Raw genomic sequence first — 12,165 nt, 5'->3', positions numbered from 1 at the left:
AAATTTTATTTCTATAGAAAATATTGTCAAAATTTTATTTCTATAGAAAATTTTGTCAAAATTTTATTTCTAAAGAAAATTTTGTCAAAATTTTATTTCTATAAAAAATTTTTTGAAAATTTTATTTCTATAGAAAATTTTTTTGAAAATTTTATTTCTATAGAAAATTTTGTTAAAATTTCATTTCTATAGACAATTTTGTCAAAATTTTATTTCTATAGAAAATTTTGTCAAAATTTTATGTCTATAGAAAATTTTGTCGAACTGAATTATATACGTATTTGATCGATCTTTTGTGATTTAATATATATGGACTTACATACAATTTAGGAGACGGTGTTAGGAGGTTTTAAGATACCTTGCAAGCGTTACCGCAACTTAAGTAATTCGATTGTGGATGGCAGTGTTTAGAAGAAGTTTCTACGCAATCCATGGTGGAGGGTACATAAGCTTCGGCCTGGCCAAAATTACGGCCGTATATACTTGTTTTTGTGATTGAGTTTTGTTTCAATTCAAAAATTTTTTGAATCAATTAAATTTTTAATTGAATATTTTTTTAAACTCAATTAAGACTTTAATGGGAAAACTTTCGTGAATTTTGTTTCTGTGTATATAAGCCCGGTTTGTTCTTGATTGGTTTATATAGAGGAGGATATGAAGCAATTTTTGCATGGAATTAGAAGGCCAAACTTCAACCAGATTGGATTAATGTTGCTCTTCCAAGAGGCTTCGGGAGTCATATCTGGTGGTCGCTTTATATGGTGGATATACCTAAAAGTGGCAATACGATCTGACCTACATCAATAACAGCTACTTCTGCGAAGTTTCAAGTTTGTGTTGTCTGGAAGTTAGCGTGATTTAATAAGACGGACGGACGGACCGACATCGCTAATTCGACTCAGAATTTCACCATGGCCCAGAATATCTACTTTATTGGGTCTATGACCAATATTTCCATGTGTTACAAACGTAATGACAAAGTTAGTATACCCACAGCCACTTTTCTTTGGTAATAAAGTAAAATTATACAAAAATGTACGTTTGTTTGTCTTCAATAACGAAATGATTTTTTTCATCATGAGCTGAAAATGGGATACTTCCTTAAATCTCCAAAAATATGTTTTTTATAGAAATAGTTTAGTTCATTTTCATCATAATGACCGGGAAAGAAACCACTTGGTGGAAAAAAATACCAAAAAAAAAACGTAACAAAATTCGTAATATTAATTTTAATTATTTATTATTAAAGAAAGCCATTGTATATCGTAATTTAAAATTAACACTTATATCTAATATCACATTCGTTTCTTTGAGAGGGGGTTTTGGCCTATGAGGTAGCTGGGATTCCTGTATTTCTGTTATTATCGCTAGATTAGTCGGAATGACTTGTTTCAGTTTTGTCTGTTGTGGACATTCCAGAATCACCATGTCTATTCTCCATATGCTTTTGTAGATCTCTACGACGACCAAATGTTTTATGGCACAAACTACACTGATAAGTTTCTGCGGATGTTTGACCCGTGTTCGTACTTGACTGCAAATGTAGGCGTATATGTTTATTCAAATTGCTGGGATCACCAAAAGGTCTTAGACAGTATTTACACTTTAATGGTTTGAAACCGGTATGGGTTCGTATATGAATTTTCAAGCCGTATTTACGAGAATACATTTTTCCACAGTATATGCAGAGATGACCTTGCTTAGATGCTCCCATATTACTCACTATGGCTTCAATTTGAGCAGCAGCATTAAGAGGATTCGAAGAAGGTGGTTGCAATAGACTCATGTGGGGGAATACAGCTGTGGAGAGTGATGGTAAAAAGGACATATGCGATGTAGAGGTGTGATGGTGGGGAGCTACACTTAGAGCAGTGGCCAAAGAAACGGGTAGTGATGTTGGGGTAGCATGTTGTTGCTGGTGGTTAGTTGGTGTTGCGAGTGATATGGGTTTAAAGGCTGAAAATCTTGGTGCTGGTTGCGAGTGTTGTGCTGTAGCAGGAGGTGAGTATGAGGGCGATAGGGTGCGTGTCGATATTGTAGAACTTGTCGTGGGCAGTACAGGCGAGGTGCGTGATGGTGTGTTATCACTTCCCAATGGAATCGGCAGAATCTGTTGAGTATAGTGTTTGGCTCGCAGTGCATAATGTAGGCGTATCCACAAGACATCTATGTTGTGGCGACCACAACCCAAGGCCAGGTGAATTTTTAAAGGATTCGGGGTTTCAAAAGTCAAGTGACACCAATGACACATATAACGATTGTTTCCTTGAATATTCATGGGTGTCAGGAAAGGAATGGCCATCAACAGGGTCAGCTCCTCACCGAACCATGCTACCAGTTCTTCATCTCTTTCAATGTCTCGCACTGCACGCAATGTGACCTGGCCTCCTTTAAGCTCGAACAATGCATTGTAGCTGTGAATATCCTCAGAGAGCTTAATTTTACGCATAATCGATGCAGTCATTGACAGTTTATCGCCTTGTGGTGTGAGCGAGCAATAGGCACGTGTCAGGGGTTCTGTTGTGGTGGTCACTTCGGCGGTTGTGGCGGCAGATATTAGGGCTTGAGTGTCGATTACCACTGAATTGGTATCTTTGGGTATTAGCTGGGTCACGTGCACTCCGGCTCTTATGAATTTTGATTTTTTGGGTGACATTTGATTAGCCGTGGTTAGGGGTGGTGTTATCGACGATGTCCCAGAGGATGGAGCAGGTGCAGCGGCTGTGGTAGGCGGCAATAGATGTTCAATACGAAAGATCATACTGGAGCTGCGTTTTAATCCACTTGGTTGTGTTGGACTATGTGTGGTCTGACGTGAAGAGTTTTGGCTATTCGTTTTGTTATCCACTAAACGATTTTGTTGTACAATGTGCGAGCTGGGCAATACCGGAAGCATATTTCGTTTCGAAAACACTAATGTGAAATCCGTTTCCGTTTTTTTCTAGCTGATGGTTGGTATTCGTTTGACGTCTAACTTGATTCTGAGACTCCAATTGGAAATGTCCTCTACTTTTATATGCGTGCAGGATGACATGCTCGCTCTCTCCATCTTTCGCGCACCACGTGCTAGCAATCAGATTTTTTGGGTTTTGCAAAACCCTTATCCCTTCTGCCTTATTGGCTTGGCATTAGGGGTTTGTGCGCCCAATTGCGATTTGCTAAACGATTTGTTACGGCTTGCAGTGTCAAAACACAACAAAACAATCTAAGCTGACAACATGTGCCAACAAGTGTTACAATTCCCAGCGTTTGCGCGCCTGTATAACCATTCGGTCACAAAAGAAGCTGTCGCAGCAGCAGTAAGGATAACAAAACATCAACATTCAATCATTGCATACCCCAACAATAGGGATGTCATTTGAGATTGCATTGTGTTGAGTGTTCATAAGTATGACCAAGTTAGGTGAAAACAGAATGTTAACAGCCAAGTAAGAATCATTTTTTGGATTTTTCTACTTATCTGTTTTTAGTAACTAATCTTACCTTTGGGTGCAGTGCTTTTAAATATTGTTCTCAGACTCCATTGTGGGCCGTGGTGTCCGTCCGTCCTCTAAGAATCATCAATTGGTCCATATATGTAATTACTTTTGAGCGTACATAAGATCCGGCGTGGCGGAATATACATGATATCTTTATTATAATGACCGAACATCTTATAGCTGAAAGCGTAGTACATGGTGTGAGATGCCATTTTATAAATCTGATAGTTTTTTGAAAGGCAAATTTCCATTGTCTGGGATTGAACCAATGATCCTTTGCGTATTGTTTAAGATACGGATATAGACTTAACAAGTAAGGAAAGTCGGGCGGGGCCGACTATATTATACCCTGCACCACTTTGTAGATCTAAATTTTCGATACCATATCACATCTGTCAAATGTGTTGGGGGATATATATAAAGGTTTGCCCCAAATACATACATTTAAATATCACTCGATCTCGAAGAATTTGATAGACTTCTACAAAATCTATAGACTCAAAATTTAAGTCGGCTAATGCACTAGGGTGGAACACAATGTTAGTAAAAATATGGGAAACGTTTAAATCTGAAGCAATTTTAAGGAAACTTCGAAAAAGTTTATTTATGATTTATCGCTCGATATATATGTATTAGAAGTTTAGGAAAATTAGAGTCATTTTTACAACTTTTCGACTAAGCAGTGGCGATTTTACAAGTATATGTATATGGGTGCTATATGTAAGTCTGAACCGATTTCAACCAAATTTGGCACGCATAGCTACAATGCTAATTCTACTCCCTGTGCAAAATTTTAACTAAATCGAAGTTAAAAATTGGCCTCTGTGGTCATATAAGTGTAAATCGGGAGAAAGCTATATATGGGAGATATTTCTAAATCTGAACCGATTCCAACAAAATTTGGCACGCATAGCTACAATATATATATAATATATATATATATATATATATATATATATATATATATATATATATATATATATATATATATATATATATATATATATATATATATATATTATATATATATATATATATATATATATATATATATATATATATATATATATATATATATATATATATATATATATATATATATATATATATATATATAATATATATATATATATATATATATATATATATATATATATATATATATATATATATATATATATATATATATATATATATATATATATATATATATATATATATATATATATATATATATATATATATAAAGGTTAGGTTAGGTTAGGTGGCAGCCCGATGTATCAGGCTCACTTAGACTATTCAGTCCATTGTGATACCATATTGGTGAACTTCTTTCTTATCACTGAATGCTGCCCGATTCCATGTTAAGCTCAATGACAAGGGACTTCCTTTTTATAGCCGAATCCGATCGGCGTTGTACATTGCAGTGAAACCACTTAGAGAAGCTTTGAAACCCTCAGAAATGTCACCAGCATTACTGAGGTGGGATAATCCACCGCTGAAAAACTTTTTGCACCACGGTGGCTCCCTATAGCAATAAAAGTTTGACAAAATTCTCTATAGAAACAAAATTGTAAATAAAATTTTCTATAGAAATAAAATTTTAACAAAATTTGCTTCATAAATAAAATTTTGACAAAATTTTCTATAAAAATTTAATTTTAACAAAATTTTCTATAGAAATAAAATTTTGACAAATTATGGCTTTTTTATTTGGTAAAATTTTTGGCTCGAGTGGCAACCGTGGCCTAGACACAGAAATTTTTAATTAACCTTGGACCATTTCCTGTATCACGATTCTGCTCTCACAATATATATGACGAGTTATTTGGGAACAGAAGACAGTAGAAGTCTGAAAATACTACTCGAAAAGATCAGAAATATTGATCGATTGAATGAGATTAGAAATATGAAGCGTTGTGGGCATAATTCTGTTAGATGGGGAATTCTATTTAGGATAATATGTCCTAGTTATGGTATGGTCATTAAGCTGTAAATGACGCATGCAATGGTTAACATGGAGTTGTGGGTTCAATTCCATTTTCAACCGAACACCAAAAAGTTTCTCGGTTATAGTTTATGTTCTCTCTGTAATACAGTTGACATTGCTGAGCGTTAGAAAGTTTCTAATAGTGATTTAAGCTCCCTGAACTTTTACTCACAGTTATTTAAATTTACCTGTTGATGAACGCAATTATCTCAGTGGAAGTAAAGTAAACGTACATTTATTACTACACGGACGAAAGAGTGCTTTTCGTTTTGCGGGGGAAATATTGAACCATTTTGCATATGACAACCCTATCACATAGAGCCTCAAACATGAGGCATAACGTTGTTTTCATTCACTGTTTCCACTTGTAAATTAAGGGCTGTTCACCAACGATGACGATATGCCTGTACATCATCATCCTGCTCTGCTACCGTGTGTTTGTAGCAAGTGCAAAATCAGTTTTTTTTCTGTCCCTCAGTCGAAATAGCATCGGTATTAGAGGCCTCGGCAAGTGTACAATTTCCAAAACGAAATCAGTACCACCCCTCTTGACTAACATGATGCAGCCTCATTGTCAAGGATAAAGTGAATGTGAATGAATGCTTATGGAACAATGAGCAGCGAATGCCTTGCAAGCAATTGTCATTGTAAGCCTTTTTGGCTTTTTGGGTGCGTGTATCTATTAAAAGGTTTTTAATTGAATCTAAACGATCGTGTACGGAACAAATATCTCCCAACACTCTTGGCATATTGGGCAAGGAGTGTTTGCATTTTTGTGCAAGAAAATCATCCCCTACCCATTGCATATTGTCATTATAATTGACTAATGCCTTAATTATTGGCTATATCTTGTGGTTTAGGGTTGGTCGTGGATATGTAGTTGTTGAGTGGTAGCATCACGGGCCCTTAGCATAAGAGGCCACGGAGAGTGGTGGAAGTAATTAATATTATAAAATATTATTGTTGATTAATTGATTATTATATAACATTAATAACATATTTCTTTTATATTTTTATACCTTCCACCATAGGATGGAGGGTATATTAACTTTGTCATTCCGTTTGTAACACATCGAAATATTGCTCTAAGACCCCATAAAGTATATATATTGTGGGACGTGGTGAAATTCTGAGTCGATCTAAGCACGCCCGTCCGTCTGTTGAAATCACTCTAACTTCCGAACGATACAGGCTATCGACTTGAAACTTGGCACAAGTAGTTTTTATTGGTGTAGGTCGGTAGGTATTGAAAATGGGCCATATCGGTCCACTTTTACGTATCGCCACCATATAAACCGAACCCCAGATTTGGCTTGCGGAGCCTCTAAGAGAAGCAAATCCGATCCGGCTAAAATTTGGTACATGGTGTTATTATATGGTCTCTAACAACTGTGCAAAAATTTCCACATCGGTTCATAATTATATATAGCCCCCATATAAACCGATCCCCAGATTTGACTTGCGGAGCCTCTAAGAGAAGCAAATCCGATCCGGCTAAAATTTGGTACATGGTGTTATTATATGGTCTCTAACAACCATGCAAAAATTGGTCCACATCGGTTCATAATTATATATGGCCCCCATATAAACCGATCCCCAGATTTGGCTTGCGGAGCCTCTAAGAGAAGCAAAATTCATTCGATTTGGCTGAAATTTGGTACATGGTGTTAGGATATGGTCCCTAACAACCATGCAAAAATTTGTCCACATCGGTCCATAATTATATATAGCCCCATACAAATCGATCCCCAGATTTGATCTCCGGAGCCTCGTGGAAGAACAAAATTCATCCGATTCGGTTGAAATTTGGTACATGGTGTTAGTATATTATCTCTAACTACCATGCAAGAATTGGTCCATAATTACATATAGCCGCCATATAAACCGATTCCCAGATTTGACCTCCGGAGCCCCTTGAAAGAGCAAGATTCATCCGATTCAGTTGAAATTTGGTACGTGGTGTTAATATATGCCCTCAAGGACCCATCCAAAAATTGGTCGAAATCGGTCTATAATTATATATAGCCGCTATATAAACCGATCCCCAGATTTGACCTCCGGAGCCCCTTGGAAGGGCAAAATTCATACGATTCAGTTGAAATTTGGTACGTGGTGTTAATATGTGGCCTCACAGACCCATCAAAAAATTGGTCGAAATCGGTCTATAATTATATATAGCCCCCATATAAACCGATACCCATATTTGACCTCTGGAGAAGCAAAATCCATCCGATCTGATTGAAATTTAGTACGTGGTGTTAGTATATGGTCTCTAACAACCATGCTGGTATTGGTCCATATCAGTCCATAATTATAAATATCCCCCATATAACCGATCCCGAGATTTTGTTTTGGAGCCTCTTGGAGGAGCAAATTTCATCCGAGTCAGTTGAAATTTGGTAAATTGTTCTAGTACATTGCCGCTAACAACCATGTTTAAGTATTACCACAACCCAAGTAATTCGATTGTGGATGACAGTCTTTCGTAGAAGTTTCTACGCAATCCATGGTGGAGGGTACGTAAGGTTCAATTAAAATACTGATTGATGGAATCAATTAAAAAATTATTTGCTTTTTGCAATCAACATTAATTAAGTTTTTAACTGAATCAATTAAAACATTAATTGAAGTTTTCAAATTAAATCAATTAATTTTTTATCAAATATTTTTTATGCTCAAACTGTGATTGATACTATGATTTCGTGATTGAAGACATATCAATTAAAAAATTAATTGGATCAATCTATTTCGTGATTGAACCATAATTTTTTTGTGTATAAACCGAACGATCTCTTATCACAATATGCATCAACTACTTACCCAGCAAACCCTGGGTAAGTAGTTGATGTGAAAAACTGATTACAAAAATTCCATCACAGCCTGGCTTCGGTTAACACGCATCAGCTTTTCATAAGCACTACCATGTAACCAATATATTTTTAATGTTTATTTCTCCCACACTACATTTTTACTCATATCTCGTCCACACTTACAATTCAGTTCTGCACCCTCACAAAAAATCGCTTCTGTAACATATACTCCCAAACATATTTTGCTTCAAGCATATACATTTTTGGGTATTGCCCAAACATTTATATGTTTGATCTCTTCCAATATATAATATGTTTGAAAGCATATTGGTCTAAACAATATATGTTTGGGTAGTCTAAGTTCCAAACATTTTGTATTTTTGCATCCAAATTCAATAATGTTGTCTTCCAAAAAACAATATGTTATTATGTGAACATATAATATGTTTGGAAGCATTTTGCACCCAAAAATATTATATGCTTAAAAAAATTCTCCCAAACAATATTGTGTTCAAAATTTTATTTATTTATTTATATATTTACAATCATAATGAATTATGAAAATAAATAGGTAATATAGGTGCTAACAACATAGGTTTTCGACCTGAATGCTCAAAATTTTGTTTCTGCCTAATTGTATATTCCCTCACATCTTTCTCACTTCCACGAGATTTTTTAGTTCTTAGCACCTTTTTCTGTAATACAAACATTGTAGAAGAAATTATTCAATTGTATGATTTTTTTTTTATTTTAATTTTACCTTTTGCCGGACGGGGATTCGAACAGCGGACCACACAGTTTGTAAGGATCAAAGAAGTAGCTGATCAATTGCCCAAGGGAAAATAAAATGTTCATTTTGTAATAACAAGCAACAACCACCAACTTAATTCAATATCGCTCCCTGTTAAATAGCGCTCCAAACTACTAAACACATATATGTTTATAGGCTATTTCTAAATTAATATATGTTTGCATCCAAGCATATTATATTTACAAACATTTTATGTCCCAAATATAATGTGTTCTAACATATTAACATATATGTCCCAAACATCTTATGCTAGTTTATGAACATTATATGCTTGCACTCAAAAATGTTGTATTTAAAAATTTGTGTTCCAAACATATAATGTTTATAGCCAAACATATGAAAAACAGTCTTTTTCATCCGTGTGGGTAATGCTACAAAGAAGTACTTTTCTCATAGGCTATTGCTGAAAAATCGAAGAATTACTTTATTTTGTGTATGTAAGCAAACACTTCATTATGTAGCATTTGCATAAAGGCCCCTTTATAACTACAATAACACAAAACACAAAATGCCCCTCTGTACATATTTATTGAATAGTTTAAGGATTTTCATAACACAATTAATATGTTTAACATCCGAACAACGATGACGACTACAAACAATAATAGCCGTAATGAAAACCCAAAGGATCAACAGGACACGACAACATTTAAACTCTGATATTTCTTATCTGATTTCAATGTTCGCTGTTTGTGTACAAATCCAAAAGAACATGTGTTCCAGGTCACATGGCACACGCTCAGTGACTATTTGAAGAGCTACTCATGCTGACAAACGTCCAATAGGAATAGCTGTCTTGGTGGTTGGAATTTGCTTTGCACATTTATGACGCTTCACTGGAAAGTCATGGTGTTTGCTTGTTTTTAACCAGGATATCTTTTTGGGGTCTGGTGCTATGCAGTTGGTTGATGGTGATGCTGGGTGGCTTGGATTTCCTTCGAGGCAGTTTGGTTTTAAAATCACAGCTGGTTCAGTTTGTTTTAATATCTGATTTTCTCCTGTGCAATTTAGAACCCACTCAAGTACTTTATTAAATAAATGAATGAATGCAAAAATAACAAAATAATAGCATCAATTTCAAATGTAGATCTTCAATAAAGATAAGAGATGACTGCGGGAGTTTGTCCAGATGTTGGTGAGATGAAGCCATATAATAGGACAAAGAAAAATGGAATTTTGACATTAGCGGTATAGATGGAGATTTTCCAATCTAGGTCGAATATTCATATATGAAAGTTGGAATATGTGTTGAGCAATTATTTAGTGTACTAAAATCTATAACTTCTACACTTGATCCAATTTAATAAAGTAATTGGTGGGATATAAATGCAATTAACATAGACTTTGAATATTTTAGACAGTTTTCCATTCATCCAATTATTTTCGTAATTGATAAAAATCGTATTTTATTTTTATACCCTCCTCCATAGGATGGGGGTATATTAACTTTGTCATTCCGTTTGTAACACATCGAAATATTGCTCTAAGACCCCATAAAGTATATATATTCTGGGTCGTGGTGAAATTCTGAGACGATCTGAGCATGTCCGTCCGTCCGTCTGTTGAAATCACGCTAACTTCCGAACGAAACAAGCTATTGACTTGAAACTTGGCACAAGTACCCAGCAAAAAAATTTGGAAGTTCTTCCAAAGGCACAACTTTAAAAGCACTTCCAGAAGATGCACTCCCCATGATGTTCTTTATTTTAACTACCCACGAAGTTCTTTTAATTCAATTTTTTATATCTTGTTTTTTTCATACTTTTAATGGGTAATCATTTAAATTTTGTCGAAAAAATGCTAAATCCAATCTGAAAAAATTGTGAATTTTTGAAAATATTTGAGGTCAAACGTTTCCGATAAGCGTTATAATCCATTAAAAATTATAAAAAAATTATAAAAATTATTTATTTGGCAAAATATCACAGAATATTTTAAATTACATCCAATACATTGAATTCGGATCACACCTAAAGAAGTGATGCAAATTCAGTGCAACGGCTGTTGAAATGGAGGACTTCCGCCCTATGACAAGCCCATGTTAAATTCATCGCTTCTGCGTCAATTTTGCACCACTTCCGGATCCAAAAAGAACATTTTCATTACTCTTTTGGCGTCGCTTTATTGCTAGGTAGTTGTTATTGATGTAGGTCAGATGGTATTGCAAATGGGCCATATCGGTCCACTTTTACGTATAGCCCCCATATAAACGGACCCCCAAATTTGGCTTGCGATTGCTCTAAGAGAAGCAAATTTCATCCGATCCGGCTGAAATTTGGTACATGGTGTTAGTATATGATCTCTAACAACCATGCAAACATTGGTCCACATCGGTCCATAATTATATATAGCCCCCATATAAATCGATCCCCCGATTTGGCTTGCGGAGCCTCTAAGAGAAGCAAATTTCTTCCGATCCGGCTAAAATGTGGTACATGGTGTTAGTATATGGTCTCTAATGACCATGCCAAAATTGGTCCACATCGGTCCATAATTATATATAGCCCCCATACAAACCGATCCCCAGATTTGACCTCCGGAGCCCCTTGGAAGAGCAAAATTCATCCGATTCGGTTGAAATTTGGTACGTGATGTTAGTATATGGTATCCACCAACCATGCAGGAATTGGTTCATATCAGTCCATAATTATATATAGCCCCCATATAAACCGATCCCCAGATTTGACCTCCGGTGCCTTTTAGAGAAGCAAACTTCATCCAATCTGGTTGAAATTTGGTACGTGGTGGTAGTATATGATATTTAACAACCATGCCAAAAGTGGTCCGTATCAGTCCATAATCATATATAGCCCCGATCCCGGGATTTGGTTTTGGAGCCTCTTGGAGGAGCAAATTTCATTCGAGTCAGTTGAAATTTGGTACATTGTGCTAGTATATGGCCGTTAACAACCATGCCTAACTTGGTCCATATCGGTCAATAGTTATATATAGCCCTCAGATAAATCGATCCCCAATCACACAAAAATTTGTCCATATCATCCATTCAACCAAGGTTTAAACTATAAAAAATTTGATCTCTCTAATAAAAACTCGATTTTCCTATTCTTGATCATA

The 12,165-nt window shown here is 35.4% G+C and overlaps 1 protein-coding gene across 1 annotated transcript; it reads right to left on the bottom strand.

The window, feature by feature from the left end:
* Positions 1-1,325: 1,325 nt before the first annotated feature.
* Positions 1,326-2,896, bottom strand: Prdm13 (PR/SET domain 13). The gene has a single exon (XM_075307212.1). It carries the CDS (start codon positions 2,894-2,896, stop codon positions 1,373-1,375), a length of 1,524 nt encoding a protein of 507 aa, XP_075163327.1. The 3' UTR covers positions 1,326-1,372.
* Positions 2,897-12,165: the final 9,269 nt, after the last annotated feature.

Source organism: Haematobia irritans, chromosome 4, assembly GCF_050003625.1.
Source record: "Haematobia irritans isolate KBUSLIRL chromosome 4, ASM5000362v1, whole genome shotgun sequence".
NCBI classification, from domain to species: Eukaryota; Metazoa; Arthropoda; class Insecta; order Diptera; family Muscidae; genus Haematobia; species Haematobia irritans.
This window is presented reverse-complemented; position numbering and strand designations above follow the sequence as displayed.